Genomic DNA, 24773 nt, shown 5'->3' on the forward strand with positions numbered 1-24773 from the left:
CCACTCCCTTTGGCCTTGCACCAGGAAACCTCTTGTCATTTAATCTCTCCTGCCTCCACCTGATCACAAACCTTTCCTTCTGTTCTTTTTCTACCCTCCTCCTTTTCCCTTGCTCGAAGCCTATTACATTTCTAACTTTTCTCGCTTCTGATGACAGGTCAGCGACCCGAGACATAAACTCTTGTTTGTCTCTCCACGAATGTTGCGAGGCGTATGGAGTATTTCCAGCAATTATTTTCTATAAGCTATCTGCAGGGTTGCCTCACCCATTCCCCCGAACGGTCACACACAAAGATGGCAGTGTTGTGAAACACCGTACGAATTGTGTGGCACACAATCGCAAAACTATATTGGAAAATCTTTTTTTTTTTTTCTCTGCTTCCCTTGTAAGACTGCATTCTGTAATGCTTCTCTTGATGATTTTCTGGTAGCCGCCCACCACCTGCGCAGGCTTGGTCACTGTCTAAGCTCATGTTTTGCTCCATTACAGACACGCGTGTTGGTAACTGCTTCCTAGAGACCGTGCCGAGGGGAGATGGTGGCATCTCCTGCAGTGCAGAGATTGGCGTTGGCGTCACTCGAGCCTCGTGCTGTTGCTCCCTGGGAAGGGCTTGGGGAAACCCTTGTGAATTCTGCCCCCTGGTCAATTCAAGTAAGTGCAACCAATGTATTCCGGGTACCTTTATTGGGCAATAAGGTTCGGGGTGATTGTGAGGTTGGGAGGAGATTTAAATGGAAATTATGAAAGAGGAAATCTAAAATTTCCTGAAGTCTTCCTTGTGATGAACTGCATAAAGCAAGTCTGTACATAATGTTATACACGACCGCCGACCACTAAGTGGCAGTGTAAACCTACCACGTGACATTGTGGCTGGGGAGTTGGGAGTAGGTCGTGCGAGGGGATAGACATATTTAGCAGTAACTCTACAATAGTTAATTAGTGATACTAGTTTATTATTTTATTTATCTTAGTTATCTTTATCATACCGTTGTTCCATAATAAGTTATTTAAACCAGATGTTCTGTAGTTCATCATTTACTTCGGCCAGTCTACAGAGCGTGACATCCCTCCACAGAGTGGTTCAGAAACACCAAGATTTTTCTTGGGATTACACCCCTGCCATGTGCCGCAGAAGTTAAGTATTTCTGTGTTTTCTAATGAACCATGAAATATTGCAGGATGTTGAAATTATGATGCATCAAGTGTAGCAATATCAAGCAGGCACTCCCAGATCCTGAGGGCTCCAGCTCAAGTTAGTTTTCACAGTAGGACCCACAAAACCTGACCTCAGCTTCCCTGCTATTTGGTTCCAGGCCTACAGTATGTCCAGCCATCGCCAGTGCAAGGCAGGAGTAAGCACCTCCTTCTCAGCAGCACACCATCCTCTGGAATCGCAGTCTCCTTTCCTGATTGCAGTCGGACTGGCTCTAGAATAGCAGGGAACAGTTTCAGATAAAGGGCAGGTTATGATATGGGTGCCCTGTACTGTGTAAATTTGCAATTACTGAAGTGCAAATTTAAGTTTCCTGGGATGAAGGTAATCCTCACTGGGCAAAGATTACCACATCAATACAATTGAGAGAAATAAGAGAGCTTGACAACAGAGGGGAAGCTTGACGCAAGGAGGTAAGAGAGATGGAAGGCTGGAAATAAGATAGCGGTGAGAAACACAAATTGAAGGTTTGAGGTGTGATAGAATTTGAAATGAGGAGAAATCATATTGACAAACTTTGTGTTAACTGATATAGAGGGTGAGATTCTCTGGCCTCCCGTGGAGTGTTTCTCGGAAGTGGAAGGCATCCCGCTGTGCAGCCGGCTGAGTGTTCTGGCCCCGTCGCTGTCAATGGGATTTCCCATTGAATCCATCCCTCCCGATGCCAGGAAACCCGGAAGATCCCACTGGCATAAACAGTCAGACGATTTCGCCCATACACTTTAAATACTCATTTTTAAACCATAAATTTCATTGCAGCTGAATACAAGACTCTGTGTCCAGGAGGAGAAGGTTTCAGGCCAAACCCCATCACAGTCATCCTGGAGGGTAAGTCAGCCATTTCACAAAAGTCCCATTATGAAGAGAGCATGCTACGGACTGCAATGTGACCGCTGATTGTCTTCTGCAGATATCGATGAGTGTCAGGAGTTACCAGGCCTTTGTCAGGGGGGAAACTGTGTTAACACCTTTGGCAGTTTCCAGTGTGAGTGCCCAGCTGGATACTATCTGAACGAGGATACACGTATATGTGAAGGTGAGAATGGACTTTGAACCCTGGCGTCAACTTCAGGCTTTGTGAACAAGAAAGAGGCTGCAGTTGTAGTAGACATTTGTGTCATGATATTCAAACACACACATCATGATGGACACACTAACAGGCAAATCAGAGTACACAACACCACAACCAATCACAGACAAGAACACCAACCACATAAAAAGCACGAGCACGACACCTGGTGGTCAGTAGGTCTGGGGAGAAGGGAACAAGAAAGAGCTGTTAAAACACCACAAGCAGGGAGCCCCCCACGTGCAGAGTGCAAAGACCAAACTGTAAATAGTAAGTTTAAATAAAGAAGCGTTGTACCATATGCAACTGTGTTGGCTCATCTGTGTGTCAGAACACCCAACACCACAATTTGCACATCTTCCACGTCTGTCTATCCATAGCTTTAACCCTTGACAACAATGAGGCCCAATGAACTTTCTATCTCCCTGGACTGACCAATCTGTTTTGTTTTCAGTTCATGGAGCTAAATAAACAATTTAACCAAAAGTAAAAGAATGTGAATTCTTTAATTCTGTTGTTTCTATTTCCTGCCCTATCTCCGATGTCACCCCAACCTCTCCCTTTAATCTCACTCACTCTGCTTACCCTACTTTCCAATGTAACACCAATCTCTCTTGTTCTCTCCCACTGCAAGTCTCTCTGTCTCTGCATTTTTCCCCTTCTCTCTTAAATAGCTGTCCCTTCTCGTATCCCTCTCTCCCCATTCTCTGTCTAATTGTGATTGTTCTCATTTTCACTTTATTTGTTTTCATCTGCTCTATCCTGTCTTTTCTTAAACTTGTTGGACGGGATTCTCCATCTGGTGCGGCGCACCCCCAGGATTCTCCGTCTTGTCAGCCGGCCAATGGGGTTTCCCATTGTGGGCAGCCCCACGACGTCGGGAAATCCCCCGGACTGCCGGCGCAATGGAGAATCCCGACAGCGGAGAATCCAGCCCGTTATATATTGCATATTCAGTGGGTCTCACAAAGAGGTTCTGAATCCTGTATGGTTAAACATTTGGGGGGATGGAATTTTCCAACCGTTCTCACCAGCAGGATTTTCCAGTCCCACTTACAGCGAACCCCTGCCGTGGGTTTCCCAGCGGTGGAGGGTGGATTAAGTGGGAAATCCCATTGGCAGCGGTGGGACCAGAAGATCCTGTTGCTGGCTCCTGCTGCTGAGAAATATGCCGCAGGGGGGCGCGGAAAATACCCCGCTAGAGTTTTGTTGGCAACATGTAACTATGTACATATATGCACTCAAGCTATAAACTAACTCCATGCTTGCATCCACACAAGTCTCTGTCCAGTCCACAACTGACTCCAGTCTCAGGTCATGTGTCTCTTTACATCACACTGTGGGTGGTACCAGTCCCACATTAACCCTTGTTATGCCAGATACCCTTGTACTACAAAACTCACTTTCCTAAAATCCTTTACTTACCTCTTTTTCTTGATTCATCTGGTCTTTAGTTGAGAGCAGATTTTGAAAAGAAAATGGATGTTTTGCACCATCAAATTAGTTGTTAAATAAATTAATGGACCCTGGTTCAACAACAGTTTGTGGTTAAGCATTCCACATCAAAACCACACTCTGCACAAAGATTTTTTAAAATCTCTTGAATTCCATTTGTGATGATCTTAGACCATCTCATTGCTGTCTTAATGACTATTGTCACTATTTACCTTCTCACACTTCTCCCTAAACTTTGAAGAGCCCTCTCAGATCATCCCCTTCTTCACCTTGGAAAAGCTCCAGTTCCTCAAGGCTGTCTTTATAAATGTTCTAATGGATCAATGCTGCACCTTTTTCATTGGTTTTATGTCCTAATAACATCTTTTTCATTCAACAAAACCTTGATTTTGTATTCTGAGCTTTCCGGTTGCATTTTGCACCCTCACCAACCTGTGCTGCATCTGTTCATCTGCAAACCAAGAACCCTCTGCTCCAACTCTCCAATTAAAACTTAACATTTCAGGTATACCTCATTTCCTACTAGTATTTCTAAAATGTATTGCATCTCATTTTTCTTCATTGAACTGTATATGCCATCAATGTGCCCATCCTGTTGGCCTGCCTATGTCCCCTGCTGCAATCTTTCATGATCTTCCTCATATTTGCACACCAACAAGTTGTTGGTATCAGTGCATTCTAACAGTGGTCGCTCAATTCCTAAGTCTAAACCAATTCTATATAATGTAGTCAAGAGCCGCCGATGGAACGCCACATCTATACCAAGAAACATCATAGAACATAGAACAGTACAGCACAGAACAGGCCCTTCGGCCCTCGATGTTGTGCCGAGCTTTGTCCGAAACCAAGATCAAGCTATCCCACTCCCTGTCATTCTGGTGTGTTCCATGTGCCTATCCAATAACCGCTTGAAAGTTCCTAAAGTGTCCGACTCCACTATCACAGCAGGCAGTCCATTCCACACTCTAACCACTCTTTGAGTAAAGAACCTACCTCGGACATCCCTCCTGTATCTCCCACCCCGAACCTTATAGTTATGCCCCCTTGTAACAGCTACATCCACCCGAGGAAATAGTCTTTGAACGTCCACTCTATCTATCCCCCTCATCATCTTATAAACCTCTATTAAGTCGCCTCTCATCCTCCTTCGCTCCAATGAGAAAAGCCTAGCTCCCTCAACCTTTCCTCATAAGACCTACCCTCCAATCCAGGCAGCATCCTGGTAAATCTCCTTTGCACCCTTTCCAATGCTTCCACATCCTTCCTATAATGAGGTGACCAGAACTGCACACAATACTCCAAATGTGGTCTCACCAGGTTCCTGTACATTTGCAGCACGACCCCACGGCTCTTGAACTCAAGCCCCCTGTTAATAAATGCTAACACACTATAGGCCTTCTTCACGGCTCTGTCCACTTGAGTGGCAACCTTCAGAGATCTGTGGACATGAACCCCAAGATCTCTCTGTTCCTCCACATTCCTCAGAACCCTGCCGTTGACCCTGTAATCCGCATTCAAATTTGTCCTACCAAAATGAATCACCTCGCACTTATCACGGTTAAACTCCATCTGCCATTTTTCGGGCCAGCCTTTTACTTTCTGCCATCCAAATGTTTCTCTGCCCACTTGCCCAATTGTTTGTTATATTTTACCATGTTAACCTTTGAAACTCCATACACACCACATCTACAACATTTCATTCATCGCTCCTCTCTGCTTGTCCTTCATTAATGGGATTTGATTAATTTGAACATTATGTCTTTATTCAGATATCGATGAGTGCACCACTCACATCGGAATCTGTGGGCCTGGAACATGCTACAACACCTTGGGCAACTATACCTGTGTCTGTCCTCCAGAGTACATGCAGGTCAATGGAGGAAACAACTGTATGGGTAAGAGGCTTGCATTGTGCCATGTGCTCAGACATACACAGAAGGATGAGCTAAATTAAATACTCACAAGGATTAAAGCTATGGGGGAGTGCTTGTCAGCTTCATGGACAGGGACAATAATGGCGTATTCCAAAAACAGTACAGCTAAGAACATGGCCCAAAATTTACACCGGACAAGATATTTCTTCTAATATTAATACTGTGCGATGTAATACTGGGTCTATGTCTCCATAGTCTATCAGAGTTCTTCAGTGGAGCTATCCTTGGAAACCTCTCCAGTGTAATAAACCCTGACCCACGGGAGCAGTTGCAGATTATAAACAAAAGCTCACCACTTATCTTCAACATAAATAAATCCGTCTGCTATTTACACTCAGGCCAGATGACTTAGGAGCCTTTTAAAAATGGCAGGGGTGGGGGGGCTCTGATTCCAGGATTCCCAACCCCATTCCTAAGCTGTCCTATTTTCAGGAATGCCAGTGTGAGCTGCTTTAGGTCAGTTGCACGTACCCAGCACTCTCGACCTGGCCAACTCCACTGCAGAAATGGGCATGCCCTCTCCTCTGAACGTTTCGTAGAGCCGTGCCAGGTTTTTAAAAAGTCGTGGTTCAAGGCACATCAGAGCTTGACATGGGGGCATGAGGGACCATGGGGAATGGGCAGGGGGAAATAGCTTGGCATAGGGGGCATTAGCAGCCATGGGGGGTGGTTGTGGGGGTAATAGTTTGACATGAGGGGCCATGGGGTGGCATAGCCTGGAATGGGGGCATGAGGTGTGTGTGGGGGGGGTGAGGGGTGAGAGTTGGAGGGTCTTTCTGTTTTTATTTTAACTGGGACTTAGTCCCACAGCACCGAGTCGGGCCTTTTAGAAAGCCTGCCTTGGCCGGTACCGGGCCACCTCTGTATTTGCCTCTGAACTCTTTTCCAAGTCAGCTGGCCTAACTGAAACCTGCAATATGTCCTTGCAGGCATTTTCTCCTGAGGCGAACGGTCCCAATCCCGCTACTCGCCTCAGTGATGAAAATTCGGGCCTAATGAACATCAGTAGAAAAGGCCAATCTGTCATTTTACACAAGTAACACGTACCTGTACGGAAGGTGACCTTGTGCACGATGTAAACTTTGTCTTGGTATGTAATAAATTCTGTGTCTAGTGGGCACCGCTGGACGATGCTAATTCCTTTGTAACATTCACTTGTATATAATTGGCAATCTTATCTAACTTGCCTTATATGTCACATTCAGCCCTGTATAGTGCTGACTTGCAGAAGTAGACATTTCTATAATGTTCGCAGATAATCGGACATTATATAAGAGTGAGTGGTATATATGTAGCAATCAGCCCCATAGAGTACTCATTCATCCATAGCATTATAAAGGACGCACTCCATTATAGCAATCACTTCTACCTGAGGGCCTCTGATCGCCAGGGAGACGCCCCCGAAGAGTCGTTCCACCTGATCCCCGTTTGTGTGGTCCAGTGCTGAACGGCGCCCGGCTGGGATCTCCTCAGTGAGGCCGATAGATGCCGGGTGGCGTTCGATCCAGCAGCAGTTTAGCTAAGTGAGCTTTTAGCTCTTTTAGTGATGCGAGTCTGGGTCCCGCTCAATGCGGGCAGGATCCAGATCACGACGTTGCGAGAATCCCGGGAGAGGCCTCTTCCAGAGTCTAATGGCCAGGTTCCATCCCAATTTCAGAGTAGGTAGTGAGTGCTGTTCCTTTTTGGCAGAAGGATCGAGAACCTGAAGCCACAGATATAATATGATTGGCAGAAGAACCAACATTGAACGAGGGAAAACATTTTTGTGCAGTGAGTGGGTGGGATTTAGAATGAACTACCTGAGGGTGTGCGAGAGGCAGGTTCAATTGTGGCTTTCAAATGTGGGGAGGGGCAACAATTCATATTAATTATGTAGTAAACTGACCTAAGGAGTTTCACAGGAATATTAACAGACACAAATTTGACACCAAACCACAAAAGGTGATATTCGGACAAGGAACCAAAACATAGACAAAAAGATATAGGTTTTAAGATGCATCTTAAAGGGGAAGAGCGAGGTGGAGAGGTTTAATAGTGGAATCAGCCCTTTCTCCTTTGTATTTTATGTGAAAATCACTTTTACTTCTTCCTTTGTCCAAATTTGCTCATATACCTGGGAACCAGATAGGTGTTTCAGTCAAAACTGTGTCACTTGTATATACGCTACGGCCAGTGGTTTAGCAGTGACTGAGCGAGAGTTTTATTTAAAAACACGTGTTTTCTGAATTGTGATAGATATGAGGAAGAGTGTCTGCTATCGGAACTTCAATGATACGTGTGAGAACGAACTTTCCTTCAACATGACCAAGAAGATGTGCTGCTGCTCGTACAACGTGGGCAAGGGATGGAATAAGCCCTGTGAACCCTGCCCAACCCCAGCCACATGTGAGTCAGCAATAGGTCATGGATCATGGAGGCAGGGTGGGGCTTGAGGGGGGGGGGAGGGGAGAGATGTGGAGGGATTGTAATCTATCATTTAACAAAAAGATGCTAGGCAAAGTAGTGCCCATGTTAACCTAACATTTGTAATGCTGTCGATAGTGATGGTCAGTGAGGTGAATGGTGATGGTCAGTGGGGTGGATGGAAATGGTCAGTGGGTGGATGGTGATGGTCAGGGGGTGAATGGTTATGATCAGTGGAGTGGATGGTGATGGTCAGTGGGGTGGATGGCGATGGTCATTGGGGTGAATGGTGATGGTCAGTGGGGTGGGGGTTAAGCCAGGCTGGGGGTTAGCTATATTTGGGGTAGCGGATGAGCCGGGAGTGCAGGAGGCGAAAGAGGCCGATATTGTGGCCTTTGCGTCCCTAGTAGCCCGGTGTAGGATTTTATTCATGTGGAAGGAAGCGAAACCCCCTGGCGTGGAGGCCTGGATAAACGATATGGCGGGGTTCATAAAACTGGAGCGGATGAAGTTTGCGCTGAGAGGATCGGCTCAAGGGTTCACCAGGCGGTGGCAACCGTTCATCGACTAACTAGCAGAACGTTAGGGGGAAGATAGATAGCCAGCAGCAGCAGCCCAGGGGGGAGGTGGGGGAAGGGTGGGGGGGGTAAATTGTTTATGTTCTAGATGGGGAGAGGGGGTGGGGGGAGCATTACTTCGTGTTATTTGGTTAGTTTACTATATTATTTTAGCAATGTTATGTATCAGTTATCACGTTACCATTTTTGTTGATTTGTAAGGGGAAAAATTGTGTTTGAAAACTTTAATAAAATATATTTTTTATAAATAAGGGGAAGTCGATTTCGGACTGATTTTAGGAGGAACCTCTTCACCCAAAGGGTTGTGAATCTAAGGAATTCCTTGCCCTGTGAAGCAGTAGAGGCTCCTTCATTAAATGTTTTTAAGATAAAGATAGATAGTTTTTTGAAGAATAAAGGGATTAAGGGTTATGATGTTCGGGCGGGAAAGTGGAGTTGAGTCCACAAAAGATCAGCCATGATCTCATAGAATGGCGGAGCAGGCTCGAGGGGCCAGATGGCCTACTCCTGCTCCTAGTTCTTATGTTCTTATGTTATCAGTGGGTGGATGGTGATGGTCAGTGGGTGTATGGTGATGGTCAGTGGAGTGGATGGTGATGGTCAGTGTGGTGGGGTGGATGGTGATGGTCAGTGGGTGGATGGTGATGGTCAGTGGAGTGGATGGTGATGGTCAGTGTGGTGGGGTGGATGGTGATGGTCAGTGGGGTGGATGGTGATGGTCAGTGGGTGGATGGTGATGGTCAGTGGGTGGATGGTGATGGTCAGTGGGTGGATGGCGATGGTCAGTGGATGGATGGTGATGGTCAGTGGGTGGATGGTGATGGTCAGTGGGTGGATGGTGATAGTCAGTGGGGTAAACGGTGATGGTCAGTGTACTGGGGTGAATGGTGATGGTCAGTGGGTGGATGGTGATGGTCAGTGTGTGGATGGTGATGGTCAGTGGGGTGGATGGTGATGGTCAGTGGGGTGGATGGTGATGGTCAGTGGGTGGATGGTGATGGTCAGTGGGTGGATGGTGATGGTCAGTGGGTGGATGGTAATGCTCAGTGGAGTAAACGGTGATGGTCAGTGGGTGGATGGTGATGGTCAGTGGGTGGATGGTGATGGTCAGTGGAGTGGAATGTGATGGTCAGTGTGGTGGGGTGGACGGTGATGGTCAGTGGGGTGGATGGTGATGGTCAGTGGGTGGATGGTGATGGTCAGTGGGTGGATGGTGATGGTCAGTGGGTGGATGGCGATGGTCAGTGGGTGGATGGTGATGGTCAGTGGGTGGATGGTGATGGTCAGTGGGTGGATGGTGATAGTCAGTGGGGTAAACGGTGATGGTCAGTGTACTGGGGTGAATGGTGATGGTCAGTGGGTGGATGGTGATGGTCAGTGTGTGGATGGGGATGGTCAGTGGGGTGAATGGTGATGGTCAGTGGGGTGGATGGTGATGGTCAGTGGGTGGATGGTGATGGTCAGTGGGTGGATGGTGATGGTCAGTGGGTGGATGGTAATGCTCAGTGGAGTAAACGGTGATGGTCAGTGGGTGGATGGTGATGGTCAGTGGGTGGATGGTGATGGTCAGTGGGTGGATGGCGATGGTCAGTGGGTGGATGGTGATGGTCAGTGGGTGGATGGTGATGGTCAGTGGGTGGATGGTGATAGTCAGTGGGGTAAACGGTGATGGTCAGTGTACTGGGGTGAATGGTGATGGTCAGTGGGTGGATGGTGATGGTCAGTGTGTGGATGGGGATGGTCAGTGGGGTGAATGGTGATGGTCAGTGGGGTGGATGGTGATGGTCAGTGGGTGGATGGTGATGGTCAGTGGGTGGATGGTGATGGTCAGTGGATGGAGGTGATGGTCAATGTGGTGGGGTGGATGGTGATGGTCAGTGGGGTGAATGGTGATGGTCAGTGTGGTGGATGGTGATGGTTAGTGGGGTGAATGGTGATAGTCGGTGAGTAGATGGTGATGGTCAGTGGGTGGATGGTGATGGTCAGTGGATGAAGGTGATGGTCAATGTGGTGGGGTGAATGGTGATGGTCGGTGGGTAGATGGCGATGGTCGGTGGGTGGATGGTGATGGTCAGTGGGTGGATGGTGATGGTCAGTGGGGTGAATGGTGATGGTCAGTGTGGTGGATGGTGATGGTCAGTGGGGTGGATGATGATGGTCAGTGGGTGGATGATGATGGTCAGTGGGTGGATGGTGATGGTCAGTGGGGTGAATGGTGATGGTCGGTGGGTAGATGGCGATGGTCAGTGGGGTGGATGGTGATGGTCAGTGGATGGAGGTGATGGTCAATGTGCTGGGGTGAATGGTGATGGTCGGTGGGTAGATGGCGATGGTCGGTGGGTGGATGGTGATGGTCAGTGGGGTGAATGGTGATAGTCGGTGAGTAGATGTCGATGGTCAGTGGGTGGATGGTGATGGTCAGTGGGTTGATGGCAATGGTCAGTGGATGGATGGTGATGGTCAGTGGGTGGATGGTGATGGTCAGTGGGTGGATGGTGATAGTCAGTGGGGTAAACGGTGATGGTCAGTGTACTGGGGTGAATGGTGATGGTCAGTGGGTGGATGGTGATGGTCAGTGTGTGGATGGGGATGGTCAGTGGGGTGAATGGTGATGGTCAGTGGGGTGGATGGTGATGGTCAGTGGGTGGATGGTGATGGTCAGTGGGTGGATGGTGATGGTCAGTGGATGGAGGTGATGGTCAATGTGGTGGGGTGGATGGTGATGGTCAGTGGGGTGAATGGTGATGGTCAGTGTGGTGGATGGTGATGGTTAGTGGGGTGAATGGTGATAGTCGGTGAGTAGATGGTGATGGTCAGTGGGTGGATGGTGATGGTCAGTGGATGAAGGTGATGGTCAATGTGGTGGGGTGAATGGTGATGGTCGGTGGGTAGATGGCGATGGTCGGTGGGTGGATGGTGATGGTCAGTGGGTGGATGGTGATGGTCAGTGGGGTGAATGGTGATGGTCAGTGTGGTGGATGGTGATGGTCAGTGGGGTGGATGATGATGGTCAGTGGGTGGATGATGATGGTCAGTGGGTGGATGGTGATGGTCAGTGGGGTGAATGGTGATGGTCGGTGGGTAGATGGCGATGGTCAGTGGGGTGGATGGTGATGGTCAGTGGATGGAGGTGATGGTCAATGTGCTGGGGTGAATGGTGATGGTCGGTGGGTAGATGGCGATGGTCGGTGGGTGGATGGTGATGGTCAGTGGGGTGAATGGTGATAGTCGGTGAGTAGATGTCGATGGTCAGTGGGTGGATGGTGATGGTCAGTGGGTTGATGGCAATGGTCAGTGGATGGATGGTGATGGTCAGTGGGTGGATGGTGATGGTCAGTGGGGTGGAAGGTGATGGTCAGTGTGGTGGGGTGGATGGCGAGGGTCAGTGGGGTGAATGGTGATGGTCGGTGGTTCGATGGTGATGGTCAGTGGGGTGAATGGTGATGGTCAGTGGGGTGGATGGTAATGGTCAGTGGGTAGATGGTGATGGTCGGTGGGTGGATGGTGATGGTCAGTGGGGTGGATGGTGATGGTCAGTGTGGTGGATGGTGATGGTCAGTGTGGTGGATGGTGATGGTCGGTGGGTGGATGGTGATGGTCGGTGGGGTGGATGGTGATGGTCAGTGGGTGAATAGTGATGGTCAGTGGGGTGAATGGTGATGGTCAGTGGGTGGATGGCGATGGTCAGTGGGGTGGATGGTGATGGTCAGTGGGGTGGATGGTGATGGTCAGTGGGTGGATGGTGATGGTCAGTGTGGTGGGGTGAATGGTGATGGTCAGTGGGGTGAATGGTGATGGTTGGTGGGTGGATGGTGATGGTCAGTGGGTGGATGGTGATGGTCAGTGTGGTGGGGTGGATGGTGATGGTCAGTGGGTGGATGGTGATGGTCGGTGGGTGGATGGTGATGGTCAATGGGTGGATGGTGATGGTCAGTGGGGTGGCCGGTGATGGTCAGTGGGGTGAATGTTGATGGTCAGTGGGGTGGATGGTGATGGTCAGTGGGTGGATGGTGATGGTCAGTGGGTGGATGGTGATGGTCAGTGGGTGGATGGTGATGGTCAGTGGGTGGATGGTGATGGTCGGTGGGTGGATGGTGATGGTCAGTGGGGTGGATGGTGATGGTCAGTGGGGTGGATGGTGATGGTCAGTGTGGTGGATGGTGATGGTCAGTGGGGTGGATGGTGACTGTCGGTGGGTGGATGGTGATGGTCGGTGGGGTGAATGGTGATGGTCAGTGGGTGGATGGCGATGGTCAGTGGGTGGATGGTGATGGTCAGTGAGGTGGAAGTTGATGGTCAGTGGGTGGATGGTGATGGTCAATGTGGTGGGGTGAATGGTGATGGTCAGTGGGGTGAATGGTGATGGTCACTGTGGTGGGTGGTGATGGTCAGTGGGTAGATGGTAATGGTCAGTGGGTGTATGGTGATGGTCAGTGTGGTGGGGTGTATGGTGATGGTCAGTGGGTGGATGGTGATGGTCAGTGGGGTGGATGGTGATGGTTGGTGGGTGGATGGTGATGGTCAGTGGGAGGATGGTGCTGGTCAGTGGGTGGCTGGTGATGGTCAGTGGGTGGATGGTGATGGTCAGTGGGTGGATGGTAATGGTCAGTGGGGTGGATGGTGATGGTCAGTGGGTGGATGGTGATGGTCAGTGGGTGGATGGTGATGGTCAGTGGGTGGATGGTGATGGTCAGTGGGTGGATGGTGATGGTCAGTGGGTGGATGGTGATGGTCAGTGTGGTGGGGTGGATGGTGATGGTCAGTGGGTGGATGGTGATGGTCAGTGGGTGGATGGTGATGGTCAGTGTGGTGGGGTGGATGGTGATGGTCAGTGGGTGGATGGTGATGGTCAGCGGGTGAATGGTGTTGGTCAGTGGGTGGATGGTGATGGTCAGTGTGGTGGGGTGGATGGTGATGGTCAGTGGGTGGATGGCGATGGTCAGTGGATGGATGGTGATGGTCAGTGGGGTGGATGGTGATGGTCAGTGGGTGAATGGTGATGGTCAGTGGGTGGATGGTGATGGTCAGTGGGTGGATGGTGATGGTCAGTGGGTGGATGGTGATGGTCAGTGGGTGGATGGTGATGGTCAGTGTGGTGGGGTGGATGGTGATGGCCGGTGGGTGGATGGTGATGGTCAATGGGTGGATGGTGATGGTCAGTGTGGTGGATGGTGATGGTCAGTGGGGTGGATGGTGATGGTCAGTGGGGTGGATGGTAATTGTCAGTGTGGTGGGGTGGATGGTGATGGTCAGTGGGTGGATGGTGATGGTCAGCGGGGTGGATGGTGTTGGTCAGTGTGGTGGATGGTGATGGTCAGTGGGTGGATGACGATGGTCGGTGGAGTGGATGGTGATGGTCAGTGGGGTGGATGGTGATGGTCAGTGGGTGGATGGTGATGGTCAGTGGGTGGATGGTGATGGTCAGTGGGTGGATGGTGATGGTCAGTGGGTTGGGGTGGATGGTGATGGTCAGTGGGGTGGATGGTGATGGTCAGTGGGTGGATGGTGATGGTCAGTGTGGTGGGGTGAATGGTGATGGTCAGTGGGTGGATGGTGATGGTCAGTGGGGTGGATGGTGATGGTCAGTGTGGTGGGGTGGATGGTGATGGTCAGTGGGTGGATGGTGATGGTCAGTGGGTGGATGGTGATGGTCTGTGGGTGGATGTTGATGGTCGGTGTGGTGGGGTGGATGGTGATGGTCAGTGGGTGGATATTGATGGTCAGTGTGGTGGGGCGGATGGTGATGGTCAGTGTGGATGGTGATCGTCAGCGGGTGGATGGCGATGGTCAGTGGAGTGAATGGTGATGGTCAGTGGGGTGAATGGTGATGGTCAGTGGGTGGATGGTGATGGTCAGTGGGTGGATGGTGATGGTCGGTGGGTGGATGGTGATGGTCAGTGGTGTGGATGATGATGGTCAGTGGGTGGATGGTGATGGTCAGTGGTTGGATGGTGATGGTCAGTGGAGTGAATGGTGATGGTCGGTGGGTGGATGTGATGGTCAGTGGGTGGATGGTGATGGTCGGTGGGTGGATGGTGATCGTCAGCGGGTGGATGGCGATGGTCAGTGGAGTGAATGGTGATTGTCAGTGGGGTGAATGGTGATGGTCAGTGGGTGGATGGTGATGGTCAGTGGGTGGATGGTGATGGTCGGTGGGTGGATGGTGATGGTCAGTGGTGTGGATGATGATGGTCGGTGGGTGGATGGTGATGGTCAGTGGGGTGGATGGTGATGGTCAGTGGGTGGATGGTGATGGTCGGTGGGTGGATGGTGATGGTCAGTGTGGTGGGGTGGATGGTGATGGTCAGTGGGTGGATGGTGATGGTCAGTGGGTGGATGGTGATGGTCAGTGGGTGGATGGTGATGGTCAGTGGGTGGATGGAGATGGTCAGTGTGGTGGGGTGAATGTTGATGGTCAGTGGGTGGATGGTGATGGTCGATGGGTGGATGGTGATGGTCAGTGGGTGGATGGTGATGGTCAGTGCGTGGATGGTGATGGTCAGTGGGTGGATGGTGATGGTCGGTGGGTGGATGGTGATGGTCAGTGGTGTGGATGGTGATGGTCAGTGGGTGGATGGTGATGGTCAGTGGTTGGATGTTGATGGTCAGTGGAGTGAATGGTGATGGTCGGTGGGTGGATGTGATGGTCAGTGTGTGGATGGTGATGGTCAGTGGGGTGAATGGTGATGGTCAGTGGGTGGATGGTGATGGTCAGTGGAATGAATGGTGATGGTCGGTGGGTGGATGGTGATGGTCAGTGGGGTGGATGGTGATGGTCAGTGGGTGGATGGTGATGGTCGGTGGGTGGATGGTGATGGTCAGTGTGGTGGGGTGGATGGTGATGGTCAGTGGGTGGATGGTGATGGTCAGTGGGTGGATGGTGATGGTCAGTGGGTGGATGGTGATGGTCAGTGGGTGGATGGAGATGGTCAGTGTGGTGGGGTGAATGTTGATGGTCAGTGGGTGGATGGTGATGGTCGATGGGTGGATGGTGATGGTCAGTGGGTGGATGGTGATGGTCAGTGCGTGGATGGTGATGGTCAGTGGGTGGATGGTGATGGTCGGTGGGTGGATGGTGATGGTCAGTATTGGATGGATGATATTGATGACTCTGATGATTCAGCATGAGATAAAATGATGACTGTGAGTGAGGTGTGACAATGTTATCTGAGGCTTAATCTTTATTGTACTTGAGGTGAAGCGATAACTATATGTTGACTGTTAGTGATGATATGTGTGGGGTAAATTAATGAACATTCTCTTTCAGCTCACTATCAGCGCCTGTGTGGCAATCAGGCTCCTGGGTTTATCATTGACATCCATACTGGCAAACCAGTAGGTGAGTGTCCACTGCTTTCTACGGGTTTTCTACAAACGGTGTCAGTCGTGCAAAATGCGAACTAAAAATTAATTCTCACAAGGCACCATATTCCTAATACTGAAATAACTGCCTGGAAAAGTTCTGAGGATTCATATCTGTTGACAGTTGCAGTACAGTTTGAACAAGTTAAAGCATGAATCAGTTCATATTCTCTGCTTTGAGTTCTACATCAAAGGGAGTATTGGAAACCTGCCTCTCTGTGCCATACTCTTTCACTTAGTCCCTTCTTAATGTCCTATCACTTTGGTTGTTCTTCTTTACAGAGTGAGCAGGGTGCAATGTAAATATCACCACAGCCCCGGATGACCATAGGCTGCTCTCCCCTTTGAGAGCTGACTGGTTGTGAGTGTCATCACACCTCAGGCGAGGGGCAAGGTTGAAAAGGCGGAGCCTTCATGAATAACTTGAGCTGGTAGGCGAATTGAGGCTCCGGTTCATGAACCAGCCACCCAGCCAACTGAGCTAATGTGGAAGGGTGCAATCAGTAATAATCTTTATTATTGTCACAAGTGGGCTTACATTAACACTGCAATGAAGTTACTGTGAAAAGCCCTAGTCACCACACTCTGACGCCTCTTCGGGTACACAGAGGGCGAATTCAGAATGTCCAACTCACCTAACAAGCACGTCTTTCAGGACTTGTGGGAGGAAATGGGAGCGCCCGGAGGAAACCCACGCAAACACGTGGGGAACGTGCAGACTCCGCACAGACAATGACACAAGCCGGGAATTGAACCTGGGACCCTGGCGCCGTGAAGCAATAGTGCTAACCACTGTGCTGCCGTGCCGCCCACTTGCGATGTTGCCCAAGGAAATGAATTTATTCATACACATAGGGTGGAGTTTTAGATTATGTGCTCCACTCAACCAATCCAGGTATAGTCAACAAAGCATTTCTGAATGTTGGGCGTGAAAGATTAATACAAAAAGGCAGATCAGTACAAAAATAAACTCTTGCTCAATATCTTCAAGGTTCAGTTGGAATGGAGCTGTTGATGGGAAATTGTTCTTTTTCAATAAGAAAGCAGATTTAATTTCAATCATTCTTTGTGAATCTAAACAGAATAGTTTCAGATTGAACTTGAATGATCCATGCCATCTGTCTATTTACTGAGCGCTGTGGCTTCACGATTGTATGTGAGCAACAATGGGGATGATTTACAGCCCTTAATTTATGTGTCTGTTTCATGTGCAGATATTGATGAGTGTCGGGAAATCCCAGGCATTTGTGCTAATGGCGTCTGTATTAACCAAATCGGTAACTTCCGTTGTGAGTGTCCGATGGGCTTCAGTTACAACAACGTATTCCTGATTTGTGAAGGTAAACAGTCACTTTACTGCTGCATCTTTGTAATGATACATTTTAGTCTATCATACTTACATCTCCTGTCCCAGCTAGTTAATGAAGAATAACAAAACCCTCTCTTTGCCTGTCGTTTCGGGGTAGATATTGACGAGTGCACCAATGGAGATAACCTGTGCCAGCGGAATGCCGACTGTATCAACATCCCAGGCAGTTATCGCTGCGAGTGTTCCCCAGGATTTAAACTCTCACTGAGAGGAGCCTGTGTGGGTGAGTAGTGGCTGGATGTATTGTCCACCAATTGCCAAATTCAATCCACTTAAAGAATATCACAGGTCCCGCCAGACTGCAGCTGTTTTTCAAATGGTGAGAGGGAAATGTCACTGGGTGTGGAAGTGAAGGATTATCAATTGGATATCATTTATCCAGAAAGTGGTTAGAGCTCGCCCAGGGCTGCACATAGTTATTTTTCTAATTGTTACAGGGTTTTTGTCTCCACCATTCTATCAGGGCGATTCAATCTAGCTCGGATTCCATCCAGGCTGCTCCTAAGGGCCCCTGTCCCTATGGGCCCCTGTCCCTGTGGGTGATGAATACAGAACCCCTAGCTCTATGGATGCTGTATAGAGAAACCCCTGCCCCTATGAATGGTGTATACAGGCCTAGCTGTCCCTACAGATGGTGAATACAGACCCCTCCCTGTACCTATTAGCGGTGTGTACCGATCTCCCTGCCCGATGGATAATGTGTACTAACCCCTCTGTTCCTCTGGGTGGTGTGGACAGACCTCATGTCCTGTGGGTGATGTGTACAGAGTTCACCAATTTACAGATACGGTGTAAAAGCATTTCATCCAATGTATTTTTCTGATAGATCGAAATGAGTGTCAGGAGATCCCAAATGTCTGTAGCCACGGAGAGTGTATCGATACAGAAGGGAGTTATCGGTGTCTTTGCCACAATGGATTCAAAGCAACAGCTGACCAAACAATGTGCATGGGTAAGAGATCGTGCAGTGTCCCATCATTCACCCACAGAGACCAATCTGCTCTCTGAGTGCGAGATGGTGAGTGACCATTGTGCACGTTTGTGTTGTAGATATCGATGAGTGCGACCGACAGCCCTGTGGAAATGGAACCTGCAAGAACACAGTTGGATCTTACAACTGCCTCTGCTTCCCTGGGTTTGACCTCACTCACAACAATGACTGCATGGGTAAGGGAACCAGTTTCTGGAAAATATCCCCGAACACTAAACATACCCAGCCTCACAATAATTCTTCATTTTGTTGCTGTAAAAATGTTAGTAACTACATTCTGAATTTGCTGCAGACTTTCCCTCTATAAAGCAGGGACCCTAAAGCAGAACTTACGCACCATCTCTTGATTTTATGCAGATCAGCGCGCACCACAAATTCAATTCCAAATGTCAAAGTCAACACAAACATTTTTCACAAATTATTATTATTTTAGACAAATGAGAATAGTCAGGAGCACCGTGAACCCTTGAAAATTGATAACAGTGATATTGTCAATGAGATTGAGGATAATGGGCAGGTACTCGAATTGGTGTCCCACAGGGGATCAGTGTTGTGGCCTCAACTATTCACCATGGCTGGAATTCTCTGGCCGGTAGGATTCCCTTTTCCTGCTGGCAGCGGACTCCTGCCCGTGGGTTTCCCGGCGGTGTGGGATGGCTTCAATGGAAAATCCCATTGACAAGCTGCGGGCAGCGAACGGCGCGCTACCCAAAAACACATGACCAAGGGACTGGAGAATTCAGCACTATATTTATTAATAACATAAATGATGGAACAGAATAGCCATATATCCAAATTTGCTGATGACACCAAGATAGGCAGCATAGTAAGTAATGTAATAATAGTAACCATAGGAAGCATAAAATTACAAAAATATATACATTTTTAAAAAGTTTATTTTTCTTTATTAAGGGGCAATTTAGCGTGGCCAATCCACCTACCCTGCACATCTTTGGGTTGTGAGGGTGAGACCCATGCAGACATGGGGAGAATGCACAAACTCCACACGGATAGTGACCCGGGGCCGGGATCGAACCCGGGACCTCGGCGCGGTGAGGCAGCAGTGCTAACTACTGTGCCACCGTGTTGCCCTTACAAAAATATATTAATGTATGAAGTGAATGAACAAAATTATGTCAAATGGATTTCAATGTAGGGAAATGTGAGGATATCCACCTTGGTAGAATAGGGTATTTTCTAAATGGTGTACAGCTACAAACAGTGCAGGTCCAAAGAGACTTGGGGTCCAGATTATCTAAAATGTTTTGAACACAGAAATAATCCAAAAGGTCTAATGGGGTGCTGGCCTTTTTTCCGAGTGAAACAAAATACAAGGGGGCAGAAATTGTACTTCAGCTATACAAATCTCTGATCAGGCCACATCTGGAGTAGTGTGAGCAGTTCTGGGCACCATACCTTGGGAAAGAGGGCGTACAAAATGTAGGTTTACCAGAATGATACCTAGAATCAAGGGCGAGGGGGGGGGGGGGGGGAATTAGAACCAGGCCTTTCCAGAGTCAAATTCAGAAACATATCCACACACAAATGGTTACAGAAGTTTGGAACTCTCTTTTTCAAACTGTGATTGATGCTGGATAATCTTCCCTTGTTCCTAACTCCCTAGGATATCCCTGAGCTGAACATCTTGGTCCCACATTGCGTACAAGATTACCAAACAAAGCATTCAGAAGTCTTTAGCTGTAACACCTTAAAATATCATTAGTTCCACCTATTCCGTGTAAAATTAGTACCACCTCGCTCCTGCAGGACAGTATAAGCAGAAAATGATAAATCTAGTCTCACCGTACAGGGCATCAGCAAGAGTGGACAGTGTGGGAGATTAGGTGGGAGAAACCAGATAATCAGGATTAGGGGACACCACACTTAGATTTTAAAAGCCTGCAAATTATAGTCCTTTAAAATGTATTATGAATAACACATTGTTTAGTTAATATGACCACCGCAATGTTTCATTTAACTTGGTCACATCATTGATCATTTTTATACTCTGGTTCGTTCAGCAGTTTTTTCATTCCTGTTTCTGCAGGTTGCCCAGTTTTAGAATCAGTTAGAAATCTTAAGTCCACACTTTAAAAGCAGAATGACATTACATTTCCTCTTTTTAGATATCGATGAATGCTCAACTCTGGTTGGACAGGTCTGTAGAAACGGACAGTGTATAAACAGCGTTGGGTCTTTCCAGTGCCTTTGCCAGGATGGCTATGAGCTGCCCCCTGATGGGAAGAATTGTGTTGGTGAGTGTTCAATACTTGGTCTGTCTGTAACCTCGTTGGTTGGGTTTTACGTCTGCCAGCATTCGCTGGTGGCATTGACTAAAGATCTCTCACAAACCACACAATGAGATCCTCCACTGATTTCAACTGATGGCTTTTATTCACCACATTATCAATACAGCAAGCCCAGTGACACACCTGGGAGCGATAGGCACATTTACATGGTTTACAGCTCAGCTCGATATTTATCGACAACCGATATTCCCAGTAAGTCAGGCACAACCTTACTGAGTGTGATTATTACCCCTTTCCAATGGCTGGATCACACCGGGCTACTGTACAGCAGCCGAGTGTGGGTAGTCCTGTCTGTGGCCTGGGGTACTGATTACAGGGACAACTGTTCCTTTGTGTGGTAATTCAGTCCCATTTCAAGCTGCCATTCCTTATCTGGAAAGTGTAGAAGATAATGCTGGACCTTGGCTTTTTGACAAACTTTACATGATGAACTTTTTCCTCAAGAAATATTTTCATCAGGCCACACAATGTTTAATATATATTTTTTTTAGTGTTCATCACATTTGAGGTGCTGATTAATTACAGAGACAAGAGTGCACTATCAGGATGTGAATTTGGGTATGAAATTTATTGAAGAGTGAGTACGAGATGGATGAAATTTGATAAAGAGTGTGGGTTACAAGCTAGATGGATTTTGATAGAGAGACTGGGCCTTTGATGGTCAAGTGTTTATCTTTTGTTGACCTTGAGTATTTCTTATGTTCCAATGTCCTATCCTATAATTTCATGGATTTACCTAACATGAGTACTTTTATAACTGGGGCAGATTAAGGCCAAATTATAAGCCGATAGGATTTCATACAGTAACCTTGCATCTGAGGAATTATCCATAAAGTCAATGAGGTTGTTTTCTGTGCTGAAATAGTAAAGAAGGGAAATTAATGCAAAACCATTAAGTGTTCAGTAATACCATGCAACTGTTAATCTAATAAATCACAGGCAAGAAATCCATGGAATGATTTTAATTATTTTACACTTGTTTATATGTGGTGTGATTATTCACAAAGGGAGTTGAAATAAACAAAAGAGATGCGGTATGATTGCCTAATTGTGTCTGCGGTCTAATTTGGCTCTACACCCATCAAACAGGTGCCGAAATGTGGCGACTAGGGGCTTTTCACAATAACTTCATTTGAAGCCTACTTGTGACAATAAGCGATTTTCATTTCATTTCATTTCTTGTGATGATTGTAAGAAATGTTATATTTTATATTTTGTATTTTTTGCAGTAATGTCATTAAAAACAGTGTTTCAGACGCATGCAGTCAGTATGTCTGCTAAAGCTGTGATTAAGGGGTTGGAAGAGTTGGTTAACCTTGATTTTGCAGAGGGAGTGTTCTACTGAGAACACTGAGATTTGAGAAGCATTTACTTGTTTACAGATAGGTGGCTAATGGAATATTGTTTTGGTTTGGATGTTACTGGGGTATAGATAATTTATGAGATGTATTTGATCTTGGGTAACCACACCATGGGATATCTTGTGGGAGGAGTCAGAAGAATGCCTTATGCTTTGGGTGCAGATAATGTAATTAAGGGGAGGAGCCAGCTCTGTCTGTAGTTTCAGTTTGCCAATGGATTTAGTCTGCCAGGATTGCTCCTGAAAGGTTCTCTTCAAGAGTTGTACACAGAGAAAAGCAAGAAATTTGATGCTTTCCTTTATTTATTTGAATGATATTGGTTTGTTTAATTAGAATATATAATGGTAAGTGTATGGAGTAAGTTCAAGTTTTTCCTTTTACTTAAGAACTGTTGTAACTGTTATCTGTAAAACTATTTCTTTGTTAATGTGGTTAATTATGCATTTAAAATAAAGTTTGTTTTAGCAAAAAAGATAGCTATTGGTCACTTACCTCAGTTTTACAAATTGCAAATAGTTGGGTTCTCATCCGGGTTCGTAACACTTTTTATCTCCTCTTTTAGATATCAATGAATGCAGCAGCTTCCCTGGCACGTGTGCACCTGGGACCTGCCAGAATTTAGATGGTTCTTTCCGGTGTATCTGTCCACCTGGGTACGAAGTACAGAATGACCATTGCATCGGTAAATAGAATGAGATGGAAGAATGTTGGATTACTGTTGTGTGGCTAGATTTTGATGGTACAAACCGTTCTCCCTAAGAGGGGTAGACACAGAGAGCAAAGGTGGCAGATCCTGAAGCCATGGTTCTTGGTACTGACTAAGAAAGTTTGGTGACATGGTTCACACTGCAGTGTTGAGCAATGCAAGGTGAAAGAATCCAAGAACCAACACTTATATCTCACAGTTCAGTGGAAGCTGAGGACACTTGGTGAATGGATGCTGTTTGTTTACATGAATTAATCAGCCCTTTTGTTTTTTTTAAATATTTTTATTCTCCTCCTTTTTCACATTTTCTCCCAAATTTACACTCACCAACAATAAACAATAATCAGCAACAAATATGTCAATCCCCATAACAATAACAACGATCCCATCCTTCCACCAAACCCCAAACATTAGCTCGCATGTTTACATAAACAAATGACAAAAAGGAATCAGAGATCACCCATAGTCACCCTTAATACACACAGCCCCCCTCCCCCCAACCCTCCCACCCATCCCCCCCAACTAATGTTCGATGTTATCCAGTTCTTGAAAGTGCAGAATGAATAATGCCCATGAATTGTAGAACCCCTCCGTCCTTCCCCTCAGTTCAAACTATACCTTCTCGAGAGTCAGGAATTCCAACAGGTCCCCCCGCCACGCCAGGGCACAGAGTGGAGAGGTTGCTCTCCATCCCAACAGGATCCACCTTCGGGCGATCAACGAGGCGAAGGCTACGATATCTGCCTCCTCCCCTGTTTCCAACCCTGGTTGGTCCGACACCCCGAATATGGCTTCCCGGGGACCCGGGTCCAGTTTCACATACACCACCTTGGCAATTACCCTAAAAACCTCCTTCCAGTACTCCCCAAGCTTTGGACAGGACCAAAACATATGAACGTGAGTAGTGCCCCCCCCCCCCCCGGGCAACGATCACACACATCTTCTGCACCTTCAGAAAATCGGCTCATCCTCGCCCTCGTGAGGTGTGCTCTGTATACCACCGTCAGCTGTATCAGCCTCAACCTCGCACATGAGGTGGAGGCATTTACTCTCCGGAGCACCTCACACCAGAACCCTTCCTCTATAACCACTCCCAACTCTCTCCCACTTTGCTTGATCCCTTCCAGTGGTGCGTTATCCTCTTCCAAAATAGCTCCGTAAACCGCTGACACTATCCCCTTCTCCAGTCCCCCTGTCATCAGCACCTCCTCCAGCAATGTGGAGGCTGGTTCCTCCAGGAAGCTCTGTATCTCCTTTATGGCAAAATCTCGAACCTGCATGTATCTAAACATTTCCCCCTGCTCCAGCCCATACTTCGCTTCCAGCTCCTTCAGTCCAGTAAACCAAACCCTAAGAAACAAATCTGTTAGCCCTATCAAATCTAATCCCCTTCTCCTCCCATTTCCGAAAATTTCCATCCCACCTCTCTGGCTCAAATCTGTGGTTCCCCCGAATGGGCATTTCCCTTGACCCTGCCCCCAACCCGAAGTGTTGGCAAAACAGCCTCCAAATTCTCAATGAAGCTATTATTACCGGACTCCCTGAGCATTTCCCCGGGGCTATCGGGAGTGGCGCTGTTGCTAGTGCTTTTAGTCCCGACCCCCTGCACAAACTCTCCTCCATTCTGACCCACTGGGAATCAACCCCTCTGACCCAGCTCCGCACCTTCTCCACATTCGCCGCCCAGTAGTAATACATCAGGTTCGGGAGACCCAAACCCCCTACCTGCCTTCCTCTCTGTAGCAGCACCTTTCTCACTCTGGCCACCTCCCCATCCCATATGAATGAGGTAATCCTTCCCTCAATCTCCCTGAAAAAAGCCTTTGGCAGGAAAATCGGTAGGCATTGAAAAATAAACAGAAATCGCGGCAACACATTCATTTTAACCGCCTGTACCCGACCCGCCAGTGACAGAGGAAGGCCGTCCCACCTTGCCAGATCAGCTTTCACTCTCCCCACCAAACTAGTGATGTTGTACCTGCAAAGTCTCCCCCACTCACGGGCAACCTGCACCCCAGATAC

The 24773-nt window shown here is 47.9% G+C and overlaps 1 protein-coding gene across 1 annotated transcript in view; it reads left to right on the plus strand.

Annotated features, from left to right (window-relative positions):
• Positions 1-24773, plus strand: part of fbn2b (fibrillin 2b) — a 408379-nt gene that overhangs the window by 198984 nt on the left and 184622 nt on the right. The window contains exons 37-48 of the mRNA XM_072482639.1: positions 491-652; positions 1974-2042; positions 2125-2250; positions 5508-5633; positions 7908-8057; positions 15921-15992; positions 17230-17355; positions 17482-17607; positions 18211-18336; positions 18435-18551; positions 20502-20630; positions 22608-22727. Coding sequence (XP_072338740.1) covers positions 491-652; positions 1974-2042; positions 2125-2250; positions 5508-5633; positions 7908-8057; positions 15921-15992; positions 17230-17355; positions 17482-17607; positions 18211-18336; positions 18435-18551; positions 20502-20630; positions 22608-22727 — 1449 coding nt within the window. The remainder of the gene's footprint in view (positions 1-490; positions 653-1973; positions 2043-2124; positions 2251-5507; positions 5634-7907; positions 8058-15920; positions 15993-17229; positions 17356-17481; positions 17608-18210; positions 18337-18434; positions 18552-20501; positions 20631-22607; positions 22728-24773) is intronic.

The sequence above is a fragment of the Scyliorhinus torazame genome, chromosome 18 (assembly GCF_047496885.1).
Source record: "Scyliorhinus torazame isolate Kashiwa2021f chromosome 18, sScyTor2.1, whole genome shotgun sequence".
Taxonomy (NCBI): Eukaryota; Metazoa; Chordata; class Chondrichthyes; order Carcharhiniformes; family Scyliorhinidae; genus Scyliorhinus; species Scyliorhinus torazame.